Here is a 25,589-nt window from a genome sequence, read left to right on the forward strand (position 1 = left end):
CCAAGAGATTGGATGAGGCTAGGGACTTAGGGGTTTTGGTAGATATGGAGATGAAGTTCAGGGGACACATTTCTAAGGTGTCCAAGATTGCACATATGATCACTTGGCTGTTAAGGAACACACTGACATCCAGAGATAAAGAGGTTATTATTCCCCTTTATAAAGCATTGATACTTCCACATTTGGATTACTGTGCTCAGGCCTGGTCACCTGGATCCCTTGGAAATGAGGAGGCTGTGGAGAGGGTTCAGAGAAGAGTGACCAAGTTGGTAAGTGATGTAGAAAATGCTCCCTACATTGTTAGATTGAGCTTGTGGATTGCAGAGGTTGGTTGATAGGTGGAGAAGAGGGGATATGACAGAAACATTTAAATTACTGAAAGGTTTTTATAGGATTGATGCAGAGGAAATGTTTCAGCTGTGTGATAGTGATGGAAGAACAAGAGGTCATCCCTGGAAATTAAAGAAGAGTTGGAAATTAAAGAAGAAGCTAACAAGGGTGTCAGAACAAGGTTTTTTGCCTGGAGGGTGGTGAATGAGTGGAATTCATTCACCACCTGACTTAGTTGTGAGCTCTTCGTCTGTAAATGAATTCAAGAAGAGATATGACAGATATTGTTTTGCTAGTTTGGGTCTCCCACGATGAGTCTACTGACTCCATGGAGATACCTGTAATAATAATAGTTTTTCTTTTTTCAAAAAATTTCTGAAATAAACAAAAAGAAAACAATCAATCATAAACTATAAAACTCAGTCAAAAGTCAGGAAAACATTAAAAATTATGCATTAATAAGTACACAAAGAATAAAAATTTTTGATTTTTTTTTTTCACCTGAGGCAGATATCAAACACACGCTTGCCAATATCAGATTGCACATCACTGACAGTTTCTTGTAACTGCTTAACAAGAGCTTGCCCACTTATACATTCAAAATTAAAATTAGTGGTATGAGCAGGAAAAATGAAAAAGGCTATTACTGTGGTATCCATTTCACAAGACTGCAAGAGAATAAAATGAATAATATTAATGAGAATGGATCTTAATCCATCTGTAGTAGACAAACTAATTTATAGATACTGCAACATAATGGAACAGATAATGCAACATACATAATTACATTGGGTATACATACATTGGGTATAGAAACAATGGCATTTATATACTGTATACTAATGCCAGGAGTATCCAGAATAAGGGAGAGGAATTGGTGGCGCAGATAGCATCAGCCTGGCCAAAAATTATTGCGATCACTGAGACGTGGTTGACAGAAGGGGATATAACAACAGGAATAGAAGTCGCTGGGTATAGCATTTTTCGTCAGGATAGGAGGGGAAAGCGTGGTGGTGGGGTACTGCTTATGATGAGTGATGACCTATGTCCTCTAAGAGTGGAGAATTTGGAAGGAAGTGAGACAAATGATTTTGAGAGCGTATGGTGTGAGGTAGAGGTAGGCAAGACAGGATATTTAGTGGGGGTGTTGCTACAGACCCAGGAGCACAGAGGATGGGGACCAGGAGATGTTTAGACAGCTAAGTTTGGCAAGTGCAAGAAGAATGATTGTTATGGGAGATTTTAACTTCAGTAGTATAAATTGGAGAGAGGAACATGCATGTAACAATAGGGGAATGGAATTTCTAGAATTCTTGAGGGACAAATGTCTTAGGCAACATGTAACAGAGGGAACAAGAGGTTCAAAAATTTTGGATTTGGTTATAGCATCAGAAGAGTTGATAATAACTGAGTTGACGTCTCTCCCACCAGTTGGAGAGAGTGACCATATGGTGTTGACATGGAAAATGAATAGACATGCAGGAGTATCAAAGAGACAGGAACTTATGTGGAATTATAAGGCAGGTGATTATAATAGTCTTAGACGTCAACTTCGGGAAGTTTCATGGAGGGAGGAATTGGACGGCCGGGATATCACCAGTGCGTGGGAAATTGTGAAAGAATAATTGTTATCAGCAATGGTAAGTTGTATACCACGAGTGAAGAAGAGGGTGCAATTTGGAGTAAAGTGGATGACAAACAACATTAAACAGGAACTGCATGTGAAAAAGAGGCTATGGAAGAGATATAAGGAGACAGGTGAAGAGAGGATGGGTGAAGAATATAAGACACAGGCCAGAAGAGTGACTCGTGTGGTAAGGAAAGCGAAACTGGAATATGAGAGGAGATTGGCCCTAAGATCCAAAGAAAATCCTAGGGAATTTTTTAGCTATGTGGCCAGTAGGAGGAGAAATGACTGTGGAAGAATGATATTGTGGGATAAAAATGGGAATAGAGTGACTGATGCAGAGGACATAGTGGAATTGTTCAATGAACACTTTATTGGAGTATTTCATCCTAGAGGAGTCAGTTTTAATGCTAGAGGGATAGGACTGGTACGAGGTCTGGAGGTACAGGAGGAGAGTGTGTTTCAGATACTGAGTACTCTGGATGTCAGTAAAGCTGTGGGACTGGATGGTATTTCGCCACGAGTTTTGAGAGAATGTGCTAGCGAATTGACAATACCTTTAACGTGGCTTTACAATGAAAGTCTGGCTTTGGCAAAGGTGCCCAGGGAATGGAAGGAAGGTAAGATAGTGCCATTGCATAAGGGTGGTAACAGACTGGAAGTGTCTAATTATAGGCCAGTCTGTGTGTCATCAGTAGTTGTTAAGATCTTGGAGAAAGTAGTGAGGGACCGTGTACAGCATTGGGCAGATGAGGGTAATGTTATCTGTGAGAATCAACATGGATTTGTGAAAGGACGCTCTTGTTTTAGCAATATGCTAGCCTTTTATAATAAAGTTACAAGAGCATTAGATGAGGGAAAGGCATATACTGCAATTTTCTTAGACTTGGCGAAGGCATTTGACAGGGTGCCACATGATAAGCTGATATTTAAGTTGCAGCACATGGGTCTGGATGTCAGATTGGTCAACTGGATTCAGGATTGGCTGTCTGATAGGTATCAGAGAGTTGTGTATGGTGGAGCAGTTTCCAGGAGGCAGAGAGTTACAAGTGGGGTCCCACAGGGCTCGGTACTAGGACCTATATTGTTTAACCTTTATATCAATGACATAGCCAGTGGATTGCAGGGGGATATTCAGTTGTTTGCGGATGATGCGAAGCTGGGAAGGATTATTAGTAATAGCGCAGATGTGGTAGCCCTGCAAGAGGATTTAAATAAGCTAGATAGATGGGCAAATGAATGGGGGTGTCAGTTTAATGCAGCAAAATGTAAGGTCTTGAGGTTTGGGAAACATCGATGGGATGCTGCATACTCTCTGGGAGGAGTTATACTGGAGGAAGTAGGGGAGACAAGAGATCTGGGGTTGATGATTGATAGAAACCTGAAGTTTAGGGGACATATTGCAAAGGTGGTGAAGGTAACACAGAGGATTGCTGCTATTATGAGAAGGACACTGACCTGCAGAGATAAGAGGGTTATCATTCCGTTGTATAAGTCTCTGATCAGACCACACTTGGACTATTGTTCTCAGATTTGGTCCCCAGGATTTGAAGGGGATAAATTAACTGTGGAAAGGATACAAAGACAGATGACAAAGATGGTTTCAGGACTGTACAATGATAGTTATGAGGATCGGCTGAGAGAATGTGGACTGCAGAGTTTGGCAGATAGAAGAAGGAGAGGTGATATGATTGAGACTTTTAAACTGTTGAGAGGTGGTTACAGGGTTGACACTGGGGAGTTCTTTCGCTTGGTTGATCAGCGGGAAGGAGTGATGACAAGAGGCCATCCCTGGAAGTTACGAAAGGAAACTGTGAGCAAGAGGGTAAGGAGTGGTTTCTTTGTGTGGAGGGTGGTTGAGCCGTGGAATGCATTGCCTGATGGAGTGGTGGGAGCGAGAATGGTCAGTGACTTTAAAGAGTGGTATGATAAACTTTGTGTTTCTCAGGGGGGGACCTCCCCTCGATGAGTCTTGACAGACTTTATGTCTTAGGAAGGACCTCCCTCGATGAGTCTTTTGACTCCTTGGAGGCCTGAATAATAATAATAATAATAATAATAATAATGGTAGCCTGGTTGACCAACTGGTTAGCATATCCACTCTCCAACAAGTGAAATGAAATGGTTTCAATGATTTAGTTTATTTGCCCCAAAATTGTTGACATAAGTGAAACATGATTCAATGAAGATGATATCCTAGAGTGAACAGATATGAAAGGGTACAGTGTTTTTTGTTTTTTGCAAGGATAGAAAGGACAAGAAAGGAGGGGAAGGTCTACTGATGGTGGAATTATGTCCACATAAGGTAGACCTGAAAGAGTGAAATAGCGGGAATGGTTTTGAGGCAGTGTGGTGTAAAGTGGAAGAATATGGCAGCAAGACATATTTAGTTGGATGTTGCTATAAACCAAAGAATGTGGAGGATGGTGATGAAAAAATGCATAAGCAACTTGCATTAGTGAACAAAGAAAGGGTGATTATTATTGGTGATTTTAATTATGGCAGCATAGATTACATGAAGCAAGAGCATTTGACATTGAAATTAGGAAAATAAATTTCTTGAGTTCTCGAGAGACAACTATTGCAGACAGTAGGTAAAGGAGGGCGTGTGAGAATTGAGAGTTTTAAATCTGATAATTTCATCAGAGGATGTAATTGTGAGTGGAGTTGCACTCTCCTCCAGTTGGTGAGAGAGTGATCGTGAAGTGATCACCTGGGTTGTGGCTAGCCATATGCATACATCTGTGAGGAAAGGATATATGGGGAATTGCAAGGGTGGTGATTATGACAAGCATAGAAGAGATCTTGGAGCTATAGCAGGGAATGAGAAGTTGAGCAGTGAAGAAATGAATGCTGCTTGGAAATTGACAAAGGAATTGACAGCATCAATGTGGGAATGTATTCCGAAGGTCAAAAGGCTGAATAAGGTAGATGTTAAATGGATAATGAAGGCACTTTGGAGGCAGCACAAGATGAATAATGATAATAATCAATTGCAAGAAGAGTATAAAGGGCAAGCCAGGAGAGTATCTCAGTTAGTAAGGACAACAAAAGTGCAGTATCAGTAAGCATTTAACAATAAGGAAAATAAATTTCTTGCGTTCTCGAGAGACAACTATCTCAGACAGCATGTAAAGGAGGGAATATGAGGGTCAAGAGTTTTAAATCTGATCATTTTATCAGAGGATGTAATTTGAGTGGGGTTTTGCACTCCCCTCCAGTTGGTGAGAGTGATCATGAAGTCAGAACCTGGGTTGTGGATAGCTGTATGCAGACTTCTGGGAGGAAAGGATATATGTGGAATTACAAAACTGGTGATTATGACAAGCATAGGAAAGAGCTTGGACCTATAGTATGGAATGAGGAGTTGAGCAGTAAGGAAATGAATGCTGCTTGGAAACCAACAAAGAAATAAATAACAGCATCAATGTGGGAATTTATTCCGAAGGCCAAAAGGCTGAATAAGATAAATGTTAAATGGATGAATGAGGTGATGAAGCATGAAATTTTTAAGAAGACACTTTGGAGACAGCACAAGATGAATAATAGTAATAATCAATTGCAAATATATCAATCAAAAATAATCAAAAAAGCATAATGTAGCAATAGAGCACACATGAGAAAGTAACCGGAAGGTTTCAGTGTAAGAGAGAGAGAGAGTCAAAAATTAAGGAAATAGTTTTCTTCTGAATACAGTCAAGCATTCTCAGAGATTCTAGTAACACCACCCCAAAATATTCGAAGGTTGCACACATTTTAGATTTATAAAGTGTCAGAAGTTGAATAGGAGAGAGAGAAGTACTCTTTAGAATAAAAAGAATACCAAGCTGCTATGGACAGGATAGGCTAGATGTGAAAGTCAATCCAAGAGGAGGAAACTGATCCTGGTTGGTAAGTAGAATGTTGTTTGGAGAAACTGTATCCAAATGGAAAAGGTTCAGAGAAATTTGAGTGGTTGCTCTTGATATTTTTAAGGCAGTTGATTGAGTTTGGCATCATGGCCTTCTTAACTATGTACCATCTTATGGTGTGCATCCTAACCTTTGTAAGTGGATGCCAGCATTCTATCTGGTCATTCATTCATTCATTCATTCATTACAGGTGATGGTTTCATTGTTTGAAAAATCTGATGGTCATCAGATTTTTCAAACAATGCTGGATTAGCCTCTTTCCTCTACACTATTCCTACTGTACATTAATGATCTTCTCTCTCTCTGACATCCAACCCTATTCATAGTTTTGCTGATGACAGTACTCTCCATTCATGTTTTTCATTCTCAAAACCTTGTAGTGCTCGAGAGATTTAGGCTTCAAGATCCTCTATAACCAATGCCTTCAAATTCTTTTGCCTTTCTCAGGTGGAGTAAGGATAACTTGGTGAGTTTTAATTCCACCAAAACATAATCCTCTCTCACTTCCTATAAGAATGAACACCCTTCACTCTTCCTCATATTTGTCAACCTTTTGCTTGCCAACCAGGATCAGTTTTCTCCTCTTTCACATCTAGCCTATCCTGTCCATAGCATCTTCAGCCTCCAAAAAAAGCTTGGTATCCTTTTTTATTCTAAACAGTACTTTTTCTCCTGCTTAACTTCTGACACTTCCATCAAGAAATGAGAAAGAGAAGTGATCCTGACACTTCGATCACCTTTTCTATTTGGACAGAGTTCTGTGTCCAAATGGAAAAGGTTGTAGAAACTAAAGTGGTTGCTCTTGAGAGTTGATTGAGTTTGGCATAATGGCCTTCTTAACCATGTACCATATTAAGTGTGTTTTCTACCCTTTGTGAGTGGAGACTCAGCTTCCTCTCTGGTAATTCATTCATTGCAGGTCATGATGGATGGTTTCCTTTCATCAGATTTTTCACACAATGCTGGAGTAACTCCCTTTTGCCTACACTCTTCTGACTGTATACCAGTGATCTTTTCTCTTTCTTTCTCTAACATCTTATCCTATCCATGGGTTTGCTGATGACCACTCTTCATTCCTGTTTTTCATTCAAAGGGTAGGATGCACACAGTAAGATGGTACATAGTTAAGAAGACCATGATGCCAAACTCAGTCAACTGCCTTGGAAATATCAAGAGCAACCACTTGCATGCCTCCAAACCTTTTCTATTTGGACAGAGTTTGGAAAAACAGTCTTTGAATGGAATAAATGCCAGATGAGTATGATAGCTTGAGGAGGTGATACAAAATGGGTGTTACTTCTGGAGCACAAGTTTTTAATAGCACTGGAGGAATACTATCAGGGATAGGAGATTTTATTAGTATCCATTATTTGATCCTTACAAAGTCTTTGGATTTCTTGATTTTTTAATTTTTTTTTTCATTCATTATGGATTTAGTTTAAGCTAAATGAGAGAGAGAGAGAGAAGAGAGAAAGAGAGATGAGTTTTTCACTTCAGCCACTGGAAATATGCTAATTTTTTGATATGTATTGTTTTGGTACAGTTGTTGAAGAACCAGGGCTTGGATAAAAATTGAGAGTTTTTATTGGATTGGGGAATGAAATACTTATCTGAGTGAAGACCAGAGAATAATTTCTGTTATTAGACCAGGGCAGAGGATAAGAAGAGCAGAAGCAATAATTAATCGGACCATGGAAACAAGGCACAGAAATCCTGAAAGTCATTCCAAGTTATTGTAATGCCATACCATGCAAGGCTGAGATTCACTGTAAGAAGGATGATCTATAAAAAAGTAAACACGAAGAAGGTTATGATGGTCAGATCAGAGTTGCCAAGTGGAGAACTAATGGCAATGTTTTTTTTTTTTGAGGGAATGCTGATGGGAGAATAATCAGGATTACGAAATGTAACAATTTAATTCCCAGAACAGCCATGTTGCGTTGCCCGTGTGCTGATCTGGTTGGAGTCACATGAGTAATCATCTTTGTACATGTTTTAACTAATGCATGCGTAAACCTCAAGCTGATAAAGCCATTTGCTAGTTGGCTTGCAAAAAGAATAGCAATCTGCATGTAAACTTTGGCTTAAAAATGTGTAATCAAAATTTTGAGCAGTGTGTTAACATCAAATTTTATATGAAAATCGGCAAAAGCTGCTATTGAAAGGTTTGGAGCTGTTGAAAGTGGCATATGGTGTAGATGTTCTGAAAAAGTCAAGTGTCTTTGAGAGGCATGAGAGATTCAAAGTTGAGCGAGAAGATGTGAACGACGACCCCAGAAATGGGCAGCCCAAAACAAAAATGACAAATGCAAATGTGAACAGAGTGTGAGATTTGGTACGGTCTGACAGACGATTAAGTGTGCAAATTAATGGCTGATGAATTGCAAATGAATCAAGAAACAGGATAATTTTAACTGAAGAATTCAGTATAGGAAAGATTTTTGCAAAGTTTGTACCTCAGATCTTGACAGATAAACAGAAGCAGTGGTGGCTTCAAGTTATGACTGATCTTTCTGCAAATAAGCACATGTTTCTGAGAGTAATTATTGGTGATGAAACCTGGTATTTCCAGTACGATCCCGAAACAAAACACCAAAGCATGCAGTGGAAAACCCCGAGTTCGCCACATCCAAAAAAAGTATGTATGTCATGTTTGCAGTTCAGACCATGCTGGTGTGTTTCTTTGATCACAAGGGGGATAGTCCACTATGAATTCATTGAACAGAGACAAATGGTCAATCAACAATGCCATTTAGAGGTGCTGAAAAGATTACAAGATTCTGTTCAGAGAAAATGACCTGAATTGTGGCCTGACAAGTGGATCATCCATCACAACAATGCAGCAAGCCATAGTGCACTCATCATGAGAGAGTTTCTGGCCAAAAAATCGATTACTGAATTAGGTCATCCTGTTTATTCACCTGACTTAGCACCCTGTGATTTCTGGCTGTTTCCAAAATTAAAGATTGTGCTAAAAAGGATGAAGATTTTCTGACATCACTAATATCCAGCATAATGTGATAAAGAAACTCAAGAATATTCTGGAAAATGAGTTCCAGGCCTGTTTCCGAAAATGGGAACACCATCTAAACCAGTGTAAAATGCACAAGGGGGACTATTTTGAAGGTGACAATAGCCATTAATGTATAGTTCTGAATGTAGGTTTTTTACATGTGCATTCAGGGAATTAATTATGAAATAATGGTGGGTTAGTAAACAATTTGTGCTAAATCATTATTAATAGCAAGTATGACTTCTCTTCCAGCTTGGTCTATAAATGTGGAGAAGGGAAGCTGGTCTGAATTGTGAAATCCCCAAGGAAGATTACCTCACTGTTAGGGTAATTAAACTGTATTATGATCAATTTTCAGAAATAAATAGTCAAATGTATTGCTTGGAAAGAAGTCAACAGACATCTCCCCCCCCCTATGTGGCCAAGGTGCGTCATACTATGTAACGAGTCATGTGTTTGTAGCTGGTATAAATTAAAAGAATATGATGCTCCCAAGTCAGGGCAACTGTGTCTGGGTGAAATGGCTGCAAAATGGGAACTGATTAAGTTTGAAAGAGGCATTGTGATAGGTGCCATGTTGCAAGCCTATCTATGTTTGGCAAACTGTTGACAAATTGGGCCATCCCAGGTCAACAATCAGTGATACTAAGATGAGATGGAAGAGCAGGGAGTAAACTACCCACAGTGGATGATCCCCCACACTCGCTGAATGTGTCCAGAGGGTACTATGAAGGATAATATGTAAAAACAACCATTTGTCAGTCAACACATTGAATGACAAATTTTGGACATTGACTGGAACACAAATCTGCACAAAATCATTCAGAACTGGAACTCATAACATCGGCTTCCATGGTAGGACTACAATATGCAAATCCCACATTACCTGAACCAACATCTATATCAGCACTGCAAAAGAACGAATATAGTGGAACATGGAAGCTTGGAAATTGTGTTATTGAGTGACGAATCACGCTACATCCTTTACTGTGCAGATGCCCATTAAATGTCTCTTACCAGACTGCATAACCCCAACTATGAAATTTGGAGGTAGTGGTGGTGTGATGGTATGGTTATGTTTTTCCTGGTTTGGATTCAGAGTGCTGTTTGAGTGCTTCAGAGCACCATGAATTGAACTCCGAGAGGTATCTGAACATTCTGGATAATGCAATGCTTCCTACTTTGTGATGTTTCTATGGAAATGATAATGTTTCTTTCAGCTAGACAATGCACAGCATCATAAGACTGCTACTGTAACTGCATGGTTTGTGAATATGAGCATCACCACACATGATGTTCATGTCCACCTAATCTCAATCCTATTGAACATCTGTGGGGGGACTTCCTTCACACATCAGCCAAGCACCTCATTAGGTGCTTAGAAAGAATGTTCCAAAATTCCTATTGATCACTATCATACACTTGGGAAAAGTATACTCTGCAGGACTGCTACAGTCATTGCAGTGAAAGGAGGACATGGCACCCACCTTATTAAGATGGGTGCCATTGCTGTTTGTTCCTCACACTATGGTGCCTGTTGACTTCTTTCCAAGCATATATATATATATATATATATGTATATTAGGGTTACCAAGTAATTTTATAAGCTTGGTTATTTAACTCCTAATCCCAAGTATGCAAACAATTAAGTTTGCGCCTGAAACATGGTTCAAGTCTAAAGATGGTACAACACCAGGGCAACTCATTGTAAAGGTGGGTAAAGCTCTGATCACTATTCTTAGTATTTTCCCATAATGTAAAGCACATCTCACTAAAAGATGTATATTGCAAAACATTATAGGTGGGATCACTACCCAGACCGGTTTCAACCTTTTTTGAGGTCTCCTCAGTGAGTAGCTAGACCCTAAATACCAAGGTTTAGTAATACAGAGCCTTATCAACTTTACCTATAGAAGTTGCTACAAGGTGTTTTTATTTTTAATAAGAATCTCTGGAGGAGATATAGATGTAATTAATTTTTTAACTTGGGGATACTGTATATTAGGGTTACCAAGTAATTTTATAATGGTTTGTTATATATATATATAAACAAACTGAACTTCAAAGAAAAGAAAAATTACCTGCATATAATGATTTAGTCTAGCTAATGATTCAATAAATATATCTGCACCTTTATTAGAAAATTCATAACGACCTGCAATGAATAGGTAAAGAGTCTTGTCTAAGCTGAAGTCATAATGCCTATAAGAAAAAAATGGTAGAAGAATAACCACTGCAGAGAATATAGTTAAAATATTAAATAAGCAGTTCATAAAGATAATTTATTTTCATTAATCTGACATCATGCAGAGCTTGAGTGCATTGGGAAGGGAGAAAAAAAAACTAGCTGCGAGTGAGCAGGCGGTATATGGGAAATTGAGTAAACCTGATATTGAGAAGGCTGAGGGTCTTGATAACATGCCACTGTATGTTTTGAGGGAATGTGCAAGAGAGTTGACATCTACCTTCAAGTACTTGTTTAATATGAGTCTTACATTTGGCCATATTCCAAAGGTGTGGAAGAAGGGCAAAGTTGTTCCATTTCATAAGGAAGGGTGACAAGACTTAAGTTTCAAATTATAGGTTAATCTGTGTCTGGAGTTGTGGTTATAGTGTTAGAGAGAGTAGTGAGCAAGAAGATGTAGAATTGGATTGACAACAGTAGCATTCTCTTTGATAGAGAGAATGGTTTTGCTAAAAGAAGATCATGATGAAAATAAATTAAAATGGATGACAGCAAATAATAGATTATTGCATTGAACTGAAGACCTGGGAAGGGGTTACAATATCCTAGAAGAAAGTCACTGGTGGTGTGCTTCAAGGGTTTGTTTCAGGGTTGTTGCTGATGAACTTGTATGTTAAAAATATCAGAAAATGCCTGATGAAAAGGGATATGAAATTGTTTGCAGATTATGCAAGTTGGGAAGAACTATGAGGAGTGGAGCAAATGTTATAGCTTTACAAGAGAAAATTATTAAAGTGTTGCTCTTGCATGTGAAAAAGAGTGAAAAAGTTAAAGTTGAGTCTGTTGCCACGGTATAGAGATGAGCTGAGGTGGAAATGTAGTAAGTAAAAGGAGGAATAACTATGAAAGGATGACTTTAACAAGTGCTGATGGTGGAAGGAACAGAAGCAAACCAGATAGTTAAATTACTCAGTGATCATTTTACAAGCATGCACCATCTAGATGGTAATGTTGGATGTGATGTAACATTGACTGAGGGAAGAACAGAAGTTGAAGAAATTAAAGTGCTTAGAATATTACTGCAGCTCAATGGAAACAAAGCCAGGGATTAGATGGCATATTGGCATATGTATTATGAAAATGTGCAAGGAAATTATCCTCTGACTCAGCTGTTTAATTTAAGCTTCAGTACTGGAAAGATACCAATGGAATAGAAAGTGGGCAAATTAGTTCTTCTGCATAAAGTAGGATCATAGAAATTATAGGCCACTCTACATCTCAGGAGTGGTGGTTAAGGTATTGGAAAAAGACAGAAATCAGGACTGGGTGGATAGGAATATGGCGCTTTATAAGGGTCAACATGGTTTTGTGAATGGTAGGTCTTGCCTTAGTAAATTTGCTTACTTTTTTATAATAAAGAGGCAATGAAGTTGGATACAGAAAATGGCTACTCAATGATACTGCTGTACTTTGCAAAGGCATTTGGCACTATTCCACATATCTGTTGTATCGTATCAGTTGGAGCAAATCGGGTTGTATATGTACTGATAATTTGAATCAGAGGGTAGCTGATGGACAGATATCAAAGAATTGTTTACCAGAGGAGTTGAGTCCATGAGAAGATAGGTGAACACTGGTATACCACAGGGCTCAGTACTTGGTCCTGTGTTGTTTATTTTGAATATCAATGATACAGGAAATGATTTGACAAGAAATATTCAGTTTTTTACTGATAATGCTAAATAGAAAGAGCAATGGTAAATGGAGGTGATGCAAAGATACTGCAAAAAGACTTAAACAGACCATTATGGGCAAATCATTATGGGCATAATCAAAGTTTAAGCCTTACACTTGGCCAGTTTAATGTAGCCAAGTGTAAGGTGATGCACTCTGGATAGAGATCACAAGGAGTGTACTATAATTGATAGAACCAAACTGCAGGAAAGTGATGAGGTAGGGACTTGGGTGTGATTGTGGACAGAGAGTTGAAGTTTAGAGGATATATATTGCAAAGGTAGCTAAAACAACACATCAGATTACATGGTTGTTGAAGAACATACTAATAAGTAAGAAAAGAGAGGTTATTGTTCCCCTATCATCATCATCATAATCAAAGCGTTTGCTGAACAAATGCTTCTCCATACTTCTTCCATTCTGTCAGATCTTGTGCATCTTTCCATTATAAATATCCATAACATATTGTTATCTCATCATCTCATCTTACTGCTGGTCTACCTGGTTTCCTATAACCAGTTCTTAGTGTCCATTCTGTTGCTCTCTTTCTCTCTGCTGTTAAGGCATTCTTATCACAGCTTGTCTCCAGCACCATTTGTTGCCTTTTATTACAAATGCAGTGTCAGTTACCTTTGTTTCTTTATTCAAATATTATTCTTTTTATCTACCTGTGTTATTCCCAAAATGCTTCTTTCCATGTTTTGTTCTTGTTTTCAGTTACTCTAGGTGTTTTTAAGTTCAGGCTTGAGGTTTCCTATCATAGGTCATCTTTGGGAGCATTTTTTTTAGGCAGTTTGGAAAACGCATCTAAATATATCTCTATATTGGTTAAAAACTTTCCATCCCTTATATAAGGATTCAATAAGGTCACATCTGTGCTACTTTCCACAGATCTGGGTAGTTGGATTCTGTTGGGTATGAATAAGTGGTAGAGACAATCTAGAGGAGAGTGACAAGGTGGCAGTTTATGGAATGCTCCCTCTGAGAATAGATTAAAGGTAGGTGGGCTTCAAAAACTATCTGATACATGGAAAAGAGGAGACATAATAGAAACATATAAGTTAATAAATGGGTTTTATAGGATTGATATTGAAAACTTTTTTCAGTACATGGCAGGAAGAGAACAAGGGATCCCAGAGAAATTGTGTAAGGGTGTGATTAGCAAAGGTGTTTGGACAAGAATTTTGGAGGGTGTGAGTTGTGAGTGCTTCTTCAGTGAATGAGTTTATGGGAATAGGTATTGTGTGAATAATGGATCTCCTGTGATGATTCTTCTGACTCCATGGAAATACCTGTGTAGTAGTAGTAATAATAATAATAACAATAATAATAATAATAATAATAATAAAACTAACACCACGATATCAGTTCTGCTTAAAACTAAAGGATTCTTAGGACTGAAGCTTTCAGTCTAATCTCATCCACTTATTCTTTTTCTTATTTGTGTGCACTGTTACAATTTTTATATTGTATCTTAACAATGTATATTTAACAAAAATGCAATAATAGGAATCAATAAACTTGTCTTTAATTCATTCCTTTTACTGTCCTCATTCTATTAAACCATAATATAGACTTCGACCAGCACACCAACACACACACACACAACAATTTAGACTTTCTTTGGTAGATGTGTTTTACATAACTGAAAAAGAAAAAAAAAACTTTTCAATGTGCTTAGAATGTGGATTGTGAAAATTATTATTATTATTATTACCCAAGACTTCATGGAGTCAAAGACTCATCTGGGAGGTCCTTTTATCACACACACATATCTTATCATACCATGTCTTAAACACACTCAAACTCCTTGCAGACACCACACTCTCAGGCAAGGCATTCCAATCATTCACAACTCTGCACGAAAAAAACCTGCCTCTCACTCCCCTACTCACACTCACTCTCTTTATACAGTTTCCAGGGATGAGTCCCTGGTTCTCCCCTGATCTCCCACTATTCTCTGTAGAACTTCTCCACCATTGATCCTATAACAACCCCTTACCAACTTGTAGGTCTCTATCATATCTCCCCCTATTCCTTCTCCCCACCAGACTCTGCAAATTACATATTTTCAATCTTTCCTCATACTCAACATTCCAGAGGTCAGAAACTACCTTAGTCAGTTGCCTTTGGACCCTTTCCAACATCTCTCATTCCTTCTGAAAACCTGGGTGACCAAATCTGGGCACAATAGCCCATGTGTGGCCTAATCAAAGCCTTATACAATGGAACAAGAATATCCCTACTTCTACACGTCAGTGTCCTCCGCATCATTCCCAGAAGCCTTTGTGTTGTCTTCACAATTTTGGCATTGTCCCCTAAATTTTAGATCCTTATCCACTATCACCCCAGATCTCTTATTTCCTCTACTTCCAACAATATATTCTCACCAGGCATAAATTCTGCATCCCATCTTTGTTTTCCAAATTTTAAAACCTTACATTTTGCAACATTGAACTCACATCCCCATTTGCTTGCCCAATCACTCAATTTATTCAAGTCTTCTTGCAAGGCCACAACATCTTCACTACTCTTTATAGTTCGTCCCAATTTTGCATCATCTGCAAACAACTGATTATCTCCATCCAAATCTTCACCAATATCATTAATATACAAGTTAAATAGTAATGGCCCTAAAACAGACCCTTGAGGCACTCCACTAGTGACTTTCCTTTTCCTGGATATCGCACCCCCATACACAACTTGTTGATACCTATCAAAGAGCCAGTCTCCAATCCAATGCACTAATCTAATATCCAACCCCATCTGCTCTAGTTTGACTGTCAACTTATCATGATGTACTCTATCAAAAGCTTTTGTGAAATCCAAGTATATTACTTGGATTTACTGTGTATCTTTCTCCTCTGTCCAAGGAAGCAGTCACTTTATTGTAATAAGTAAGTATAGTTCGCCCACCGATTTGAGGTCCCTCGACACTTCTGCGCATCTCAGAAAAAGAAGAATCCATTCCGATAATAGGGTAATCAGTCCGTATAGTGGGATGAGTTGTTTATTATTACCGGTCGGAAAATTAACTTCTCTTTTATGATTATTGTAGTTAACTATGTTGCTTGTATAACAGTTGGAAAATTTTACCTATAAAGCACGTGATTTCGCGTGTTGGCGACCAATTCGGACGTCCTTCATTTTTTTCTCCCCTTCAGCATGAATCGACTATTCCTGGAAAGACGCGAAGCAGGGACCTGGAAACGGTGGGCGAACTATAGATAACTAAAACATGACCTCCCTTTAGCAAATCCATGCTGTCCATCAAAGATTATACCATCGTTGTCAACCCAACTCTGGATTCTAGTTCTCACAAGCTTCTCCAACAACTTAACCACAACACCTGACACAGAGATAGGTCTATAGTCTGATGCTGGAGTTCTATCACCTCCTTTATGAAGTGGCACAATCTTGCCCTCCTTCCACTCTTTAGGAACTTGACCAAGTGCAAGACTTGTATTAAAAAAAATGTCAAGGCAGATATCAACTCTCTGGCACATTCCTTCAGAATATGCGGTGATATATTATCAAGTCCCACAGCCTTATTTACATCTAGTTTACTCAACTCCCCAAACACCTCTTGCTCACTTACAGTCAGTCTCTCCTCCCCATCATCAACTGCTCTCAATCTTTCCATGAAGTCACATTCACAAGATTGAAAGATCTTTATGAACTGCTCATGAAGTATCTCCACCACACATTCTGCAACAGCTGTATTTATAGCATTTCCTCCAATCAATGTCATCTTTCCATAATCATTCTTTCTTTTGCTGGCTACATATCGAAAGAACTCCCTAGGATTCATTTTGGCTTCATTAGCTAACTGCTGTTCATACCTCTCTTTAGCTACTCTTACCAACCAAGTCACCCTCCTTGCCTAGTCTTTGTAGACCTCATGAAAGTGGTTACTTCCACTTCTCTTATGCTGCCTCCACAATGCCCTTTTTCTCTGTATCGCATGCTTAATCTCTTTATTCATCCATCTCACACCTACCTTATTTAACCTTCTCACCCTTGGAATACATTTAAACATTGCATCTACTAGATAGTTTTTGAAAATCCCCCAAGCTGCATTGATCTCTTTTCCAGTTAACTCCTCATTCCATGCTACACCCACAAGCTGTCTTCTGAGCACTTCATAATCCCCTCCCCTTGTAGTTCCACATATACCCTTTTCTCACAGGGGTCCTTGCACTGCTGGCAACCACCCAGGTAATCACCTGATGGTCACTTTCACCAATTGGTGGATGATTTGACACCTCATTTATAATTACATCCTCTGATGAGATGACCAAATCCAAGACCCTTAATCCTCGTGTGCCCTCTGTTACATACTGTCTCAGGTAGTTATCCCTCAAAAACTCAAGAAACTAATTTTCTTTACTTCCAGTTGCTATCTCTTCATTCCAGTCTATATTGCCATAATTAAAATCACCCATAATGATCACCCTTTTCTTATTTGCTTGGCTTATTTGACTATACATTTCACTATCACCACCATCCACATTACCAGGTCTATAACAACATTCCACCAAGTATTTGATTCTATTCACCTGTATCTCACACCATACTGCCTCAAAACAACTGGCACTATTTCCCTCTTGCATCTCTATCTTGTATGGACATAACTCTTTCTCTAACATCAATAGCACCCCCCTCCCTTTTTTACCCCCTTCTATCCTCACGAAACATATCATACCCTTCCATCTCTATTCCTGTCAGGCTGTCATCCTCATCTAACCATGTCTCACTTATTCCGACAATCTTTGGGTGAACAGACACAATTAGTGCAACCATTTCATCCGCCTTGTTTCTTATACTTCTAGCATTGGTATACAAACACAACAGCTCATTTCTGGATCTATCTGGATCCAACTCAGAATGACATCTGAGTTGGACAAAGGAAGTGGCTACACAGTGGTACTTCTGCATTTTGCTAAGGCTTTTGACAGGATACCCCATGGAACACTGTTACGCAAATTGGAGCAGATGGGAATGGATACCAAATTGGTGATATAAATAGGAGAATGGCTCAGGGAGAGATACCAGAAGGTGGTGTATGGAAGAGCCGAGTCTTGGACTCGGCTCTTCCGTACAGAGCCCTGAAGCACATAATAATGTGCCTCAGGGGTCTGTGCTTGGGCCATTGTTGTTTATTTTGTATGTAAATAATATAGGAAATGGCTTACAGGGAGATATTCAGTTGTTTGCTGATGATGCAAAGTTGGGTAGCGCAATAAAAAATCAAGCTGATGGTGAAAGTTCACAGGATGATTTAAATAAGCTGGTAGAATGGGCAAAAGATAATGGATGTCAGTTCAATGTGGAAAAAATGTAACGTCATGCATTTTTGGATTAAAAGATTACCAGCTGTGTACTACATTGATGGAACTGTACTCCAAGAGATTGATGAGGCTAGGAATTTAGGGGTGTTGGTAGATAGGGAGATGAAGTTCAGAGGACACATTGCTAAAGTGTCCAAGATTGCACATAGGATTACTTGGTTGTTGAGGAATACACTGACATCCAGAGATAAAGAGGTTATTATTCCCCTTTATAAAGCATTGATACTTCCACACTTGGATTACTGTACTCAGGTCTGGTCACCTGGATTCCTTGGTGATGAGGAGGCTGTGGAGAGGGTTCAGAGAAGAGTGACCAAGTTGGTGAGTGATGTAAAAAATGCTCCCTACATTGTTAGATTGCAGAGGTTGGTTGATAGGCAGAGGAGAGGGGATATGATAGAGACATTTAAATTACTGAAAGGTTTTTATAGGATTGATGCAGGGGAAATGTTTCAGCTGTGTGATAGTGATGGAAGAACAAGAGGTCATCCCTGGAAATTAAAGAAGAGTGTGGTTAACAAGGATGTCAGAACAAGGTTTTTTGCCTGTAGGGTGTAGGGTGGTGAATGAGTGGAATTCATTGCCTGACTTAGTTGTAAACGCTTTGTCTGTAAATGAATTCAAGAAGAGATATGACAGATATTGTTTTGCTAGTTTGGGTCTCCAGCGATGAGTTTACTGACTCCATGGAGATACCAATAATAATAATAATAATAATAATAATAATAATAATAATAATAATAATAATAATAATTCTTTCTTTATTACTAATTGTGTTACATTTCATGTGCTTGTACAGCAAATGTACAATAACAATATATCTATCTATATAAAAATATGAGATAATGTGCCATGTCAGATGTGTATGTAAGATGCTAAAAATGTAATATTTGCATTTGATTTGCAAATCAAATGCAAATGTAATATTTGCATTTGATTTGCAATATTTGTTGTGTATGTTTTGTATTGAATATAAATACAATAAATATTATAATAATATATGTCTATATTACGATTTTTTTTTCGAGGGGGTCGTGAAATATTTAAATTTTTCCAAAGGGTGCCCTGACATCCAGAAGTTTGGGAAGCACTGATCTAGAGGATGCAATGTTATGACAAGTTTAGGAAGAAGCTTAAATCTGTGCCATGGAATGAAACACTGAAGGGTAAAGATGTTAGTGGCACATGGACACTAACAATAAGTTCACCTGAAGATACGCAGTGAAGTAGGATGTCTAGGAAAGATTTTCATAGTAAACTTAATTGGTGAACATAGATTATTTATGCTAGCTAAAAAAGGTGACTAATGTTTCTTCATTGTGGAGCCAGATCACAAAAATATTGTCTATATAATAATCCCAAAATGAATACTGTGGGAGTATGGATGATTAAAGGATGTCTTCTAAATGTTCCAAATAGAAGTTGATGAGAACTGGAGAGAGACAGTGAGAGAGTGAACTTCCCATGGCACTTCAACTTGACCATAAAACTTGTTTTTACAAAGAAAATAATTCAAGTGAATGACAAAATCAAATAATTTCAATATATCCTGTGGAAAGGCTTGTAAAAGCAGGTGTAGCATATCTTCTAGAGATACATTAGTGAAAAGTGATTCTATATCCAAACTGAGCTTTTAATAAAAATATTAAAAATTTGGCTATGTGGTAAGTAGGAGAATCTATACAATCAACAATGGGATGAAGAGGTATGCATTTCTTATGGATCTTAGATAGACCATAGTACCAAGAGATTCTAGCAGAATAAGTTTGTCTATGGTATTCTCCATCCAGGCTTATGACTTCATTTAACAAAGAGTAATTTTCTCAGTTGGCTATTGGTGAGGTTGCAATCCAATTCCTGGTGAGTCAATTTGTCATGCAGTAAAAGAGATACTTTGTTTGTAGTTTGCAGATCCTATAACTACTGTTCTCCCTTCACCAGCTTTAGTAATAATGAGATGACTGTTGCAGCTTAAGGATTGTAAAGCTGTAGCTTCTGCTAAGGTAATGTGAGGATGATGAAGCTTGGATTTCACAAGCACAAAAGACTTCCAGCTGAATTTTATTGGAGTCCTCACTGGAGAGGAAGGATAAACTGCATTGGTATTAAAGAGGAAATCTGAGTAAGGTATCACCTTTGGAACTATAGAAAATGTGTGTCCTTTTGTTAAAATAAGAATTTTATTTTCAGTTAAAGAGCATTTTGAGATATTTACTACTCAATTATGTTTCGAAAGTTTCAAAGCACTGCAGTTCTTATAACAACAAAAAGCAACATTTAAACCAGAAATTCAATGTACTAGTAACTAAGCAAAAATAGCATTCTGTGGTTCCAGAAAATTGGCTGCCTCTCTCTTTCAAAAATATGGGAAGGTGTTACTCTAATCATATATAATTAAATTTTTATAATAATTAATAATACAATTAAGTAATAGCTAATAATACTATGTTTCCTCAATTTTTGGTTTGCACTGTTTTATGTATAACATCTTGCAGCTCTCACTGTTTTAAATTTGTCTACTGTTATAGTTCTACCTTGTATACTATTACTTAATTTCACTGAAGATTATCTGTAATTTTCAGATTGAAATATAGGCCTTGTATTAAATTTTATTCACTCTTTTCTTGTATTATCACGTGAATTTTAAAAAAGATATAGTTCAGTGTTGTGGAAGGTTTGCTATAGTGAATTTCATTTATCATGGCAATAATGCTATGAGACATTAGTTGTAAGAGAAAAGTACCGTCATTTTTAAAGAAATTTTTTGAGGATTTCTCCAAACATGAAAGAAATAGTGAAACTTTTTAGAATGTAAAAAGATTTAGATAGAATATATCTAAATCATGAGTATGTGTGTGTGTGTGTGTGTGTGTGTGTGTGTGTGTGTGTGTGTGTGTGTGTGTGTGTGTGTGTGTGTGTGTTGCATGCACTAAAAGAGGTCTGAACATGTCAAAATAAATAAATAAATAAAAATAAAAATAAATCGCAATTGCATTCTCCATATATTGTCAACTCTCAATATGGTAAAGTCAAGAAATTATGTAAAATCCATAATTTCGAAAATGAATGCTGATCGCCGTGTAACACTAAAAGAAAAGAAACAAAGAAAGCGTTTGTTATTTATTGACGGCTTTCTATAGTGAATTTCCTTTAACATACCATCAATCATGAGGAGAGGATTTGGTTGAGACTAGTAGTATGTTACAGATGTATTTATTGTAACAATATTAACTCTCCAGTTAAAAGGCTGTGGGTTCGAAACCCGCCATGGACATGGATGTTTGCAATTGTATGAGAAACTACTAGTGGTGGTGGTGGTCAGCAGTAGATGTCATTGGTGTAGATGATGTGGCTTGATGTAGTTGGTGGTTTGAATGATGGAGAGCTGTAGAGTAGGTGCCCTCCCTTGATGAGTCCTTGGAGGTGACACATAATAATAATAATAATAACTTGGTGAGAGATGAAAAACTGTAGTTTTGTCCAGTTCAAAGAATTTCCTTTGTCAAAGTCACAGTAAGGTATGATTTAGTTAAATGCAATTAGTAAATAACTTTCATGTAATATTTTAATTAATTAATTAAAAAGGTTTGTGTAATGCATACTTCTGGTTCAGAAAACTTTTCTTTGATCATCATCATCATCAAATTCCTCACAAACCCACAAGGGGTATACAGGATATGATAATACTACATGAAAAATTTACATTACTAACTTCTATCTACAATTTTCCTCCAAATCAGTCTGTTATTTGTCAAGACTCCAACATTATCAGATCTTATATTTCTATCGTCTAAGGCACTTTGTACCGTATCAATCCACCTATATCTTGGTCTTCCTCTGGGTCATTTTCCTGCCAACCTGGCAGAGAACATTTGTTTTGCTAATCTTTCCTCGCCTATTCTGTTAAGTGACCATACCACCTGAGATTAGTTCTGCTAACACATTCCTGGATGCTGACAATATTAAGTTCTTTCCTAATATCCTCGTTTTTAATATGATATTGCCATCTGTTCACGCCTCTAATCTTTCTCAGGACTCTCATATCTGTGGTCTCTGGTCTTTGGTCAAGTGTTTTACTTCTGACCCAGCGCTCAGATCCATAAGTTAAAACTGGTTTGAGCACTGTCTTCTATACAGCTAATTTAGTGTTCTGACTAATTTCTCTCTTATTCCATATGAATTTTTTCAATTGACTTCCTACCATACCAGCTTTGTTGATTCTGTTGTCTATTTCCATATTTAATTTACCATCTTCAGTAAAAATCGTGCCTAAGTAGCTGAAATGTTTTACTTGTTCCACAGGTTCCCCGTTCACAACACAGTTGACATTTTCAACAATTCTACCTATTTTCATTGTCTTTGTCTTTTTAATGCTGACCTTCATGCCATATCTATTACAACAGTTATTCAATTTAGTCAGGGAATCTTGCAAACTTGTAGCAGATTTATTTAGAAGTATAACATTGTCCGCATAAAGCAAAGAGCTGACAATAAAATTCTGATATCATGTTTAATACCACTTTCCTTGTGTGTGTGTGTGTGTGGAAATTATAGTGTGGAAAAAAAATTCGATTGATGATAAAGCAGGTGATACTTTATGAGGTAGTTTGTTAATGTGTGGAATGAGTATGAAGGAAGAATTGAGCTGTATAAGAGTGATGGAGTGCATTTGAATGTTGGTATGAGTCATTTGGAGAGATTGCTGCTGGAAGGTTGAGAAATGAGTGCAGACAATGCATCTGATCCAGTAAGAAGTGAAGTGAAAGAACAGGAGAGTAAAGAAGGAGAAATTGAAGTGGTGGCTATGAATGAGGAAGTGGGTAGCATGACTGTAGAGAATGAGTGAACAAGTAAGCAAGACAAACAGGGAAATGGGGAGACACAAGGTGAACAGGAACAGAGCATGAGAAAGGCTGATGCTTCAAGAGGAAGTGCATGCATGTGTAGCCAAAAAGGGAAGGAGATGACCTGGAATCTAAGGTAAAACAGTTGGATTTGAAGATGGTTCTCGGATGAATAAGGAGAAAAGGAAATTTCTAGTATTAAGTATTAAGAGGTCACATCTAATAAGTAGTATCAGTGAAACTTGTTATAGATCCAGGAATGAGCTGTTATGGTTGTATATGCTGGAAGTATAAAAAACAAGGCAAATAAAATGGTTGCATTGATTAAGTTTGTTCAACGAAAACTTGTTTGCAGAAGTGAGATATGGTTGGATGAGGATGACATCCAGGTAGGAATAAAGATGAAAGGGTATGATGTATTTCCTGAAGACAGAAAAGGTAAAAAGGGAGGCAGAGTACTCTTGATGATAGAAAAAGAATTATGTCCATACAAGGTAAAGATGCAAGGAAGAAATAGCAGTAATGATTTTGAGGCAGTATGGCATGAGATAGAAGGTGAATAGAATGAAATACTTTATTGGTATTTCCTTCTATATATAGATGTGGTAATGTGGAGGGTAGTGACCATGAAATATATAAGCAATTAGCCAAGCAAATAAGAAAAGTGTGATCTAATGATCACACTTTTCTTATTTTGGGTGATTTTAATTGTGGTGCAATATAGATCAGGATGACGAGGTAGCAAGTGGAAGGAAATAAAGAAAATGAATTTTTGAGGAACAACTTATTCAAGCATGATGCAATACAGAATGCGAGGATTGAAGATCTTGAATTTGATCATCTTATCAGAGAAATGTTATTATAAACGAAGTGTCAAATCTCCCTCCATCATGCCTGAACCATGAAGTGATTACTTCATGGTTCAGGCATGATGTAACACAGAACGCGAGGATTCAAGGACTTGAATTTGATCATCTTATCAGAGAATTGTTATTATAAATGAAGTGTCAAATCTCCCTCCAGTTGCTGAGATTGACCATTAAGTGATTACTTCATAGTTACACATGGCGGGATGGCATTATTGAGAAAATGTTATAAGGAGAACTGCTGCAGAGGATATAGTTGAGATATTTAATGATCAGTACATAAAGGTCATTCATCCTTGAGAATGCGATATCATGGAAAGATTGAGAGCAGTAGATGATGAGCAGGAGAAACTTACTGTGAGTGAGGAAGAAGTACATGGGAAATTAAGCAAACTTGATATTAATAAGGCTGTGGAACTTGATGATATATTACCACATATTTTGAAGGAATGTGTAAGGGAGTTGACATCTACCTTGACATATTTGTTTAATATGAGTCCTACACTGAGTAAAGTTCCAAAGGAGTGCAAGGAATGAAAGATTGTACTGCTTCATAAAGGAGGTGACAGAATCAAAAATCAAATTATTGATCAATCTATGTTAGGTGTTGTAGTTAAAATATTGGAAAGACTGGTGAGAATCAGAATCCAGAATTGGGTTGACAACAATGGTGTCATCTTTGATGGACAACACAGATTTGCTAAAGGGATTTAATTTTGCTAAATATCAAATTTGCTAAATTTGTTATTTAGCAAATTTGATAAATTTGCTAAATAACAGATATGTTATTTTTTAGTAATTTACTTACTGATTATAAGGTGACAGCAGCATCGAATGTGGGAGATGTCAGGTTCCACAGAAATGCCGCGTTATATAAATTGCATTATGCGAGACTCAGATCACAATGAAAAAGTAGGGTTATGTTCCAAAATCTTTTTTTTTTTAAATGATATAAACAACAATGACATATCCAACAAAAATATATTTTTATTTAATTCAGGTAATTTATGTAAGTTAAGAAACACAAACTATGAAACAAATACATAGTATAAACTTATAAAAATACAAATTGTACGTCACCACACATAATGCATAAATGTTTTAGGCAAAATAAAATAAAGTGCATATTTTAATCGTCATCACTATCTTCAAAACTAAAAGAACGTAGATGTTCTTTATTTATGAGTGGCCTGACGTTGTCATCACTTGAAATCTCTTGGACATCATTTGTATAATTCTCATTGCATACTTTGGCTAGTTTAGTTATCAAGAAGTCAGTAATAAGACCCTGCTTACCACTATGCTGCAATTTTTGGAGCTAAACAAATATCCAATTGTTTCATGAATTTTCCAGAGAGCTCCATTGAGGGATCATTATCCATAAAATAACTTCCTAACTTTCTTGCCAAATCCAATCCTTCTGTTAATTTCTTTAAACCGAATTCTTTAATGGATTCATCACAATCAGAATCTTCGGCAGAACTTTCCCCTCCATTTGGTTCAACATCATCTATTAATTGTACTAGTTTCTCCTCATTTAAATCTGTTTCTCCATCAATTAATTCATTGATTTCGTTTTCAACCATATTGCAAAAGCCTCTAAGTAGCCATTATTATAAAAATAAATTTTTACATAAAAATAGCATTACATATTGTATGTAACTCACCAGAAAATAAAGTGCTCTGCTTGAGATTAACACACTTATGATTTTAATGCACCTTCCTGGC

At 37.4% G+C, this 25,589-nt stretch overlaps 1 protein-coding gene across 1 annotated transcript in view; it reads right to left on the reverse strand.

Annotated features, from left to right (window-relative positions):
• The window catches only part of LOC150105925 (glycogen [starch] synthase-like), a 193,408-nt gene that overhangs the window by 82,248 nt on the left and 85,571 nt on the right, over positions 1–25,589 (reverse strand). Inside the window, exons 7-8 of the mRNA XM_090394592.1 lie at positions 10,963–11,083; positions 832–998 (exon numbers count right to left, since the gene is read on the reverse strand). Of these exons, the coding sequence (XP_090250718.1) occupies positions 832–998; positions 10,963–11,083 (288 nt within the window). The remainder of the gene's footprint in view (positions 1–831; positions 999–10,962; positions 11,084–25,589) is intronic.

Source organism: Typopeltis vanoorti, chromosome 6 (genome assembly GCF_054136105.1).
Source record: "Typopeltis vanoorti isolate ZY-2024b chromosome 6, IOZ_Tvanoo_1.0, whole genome shotgun sequence".
NCBI lineage: Eukaryota > Metazoa > Arthropoda > Arachnida > Uropygi > Thelyphonidae > Typopeltis > Typopeltis vanoorti.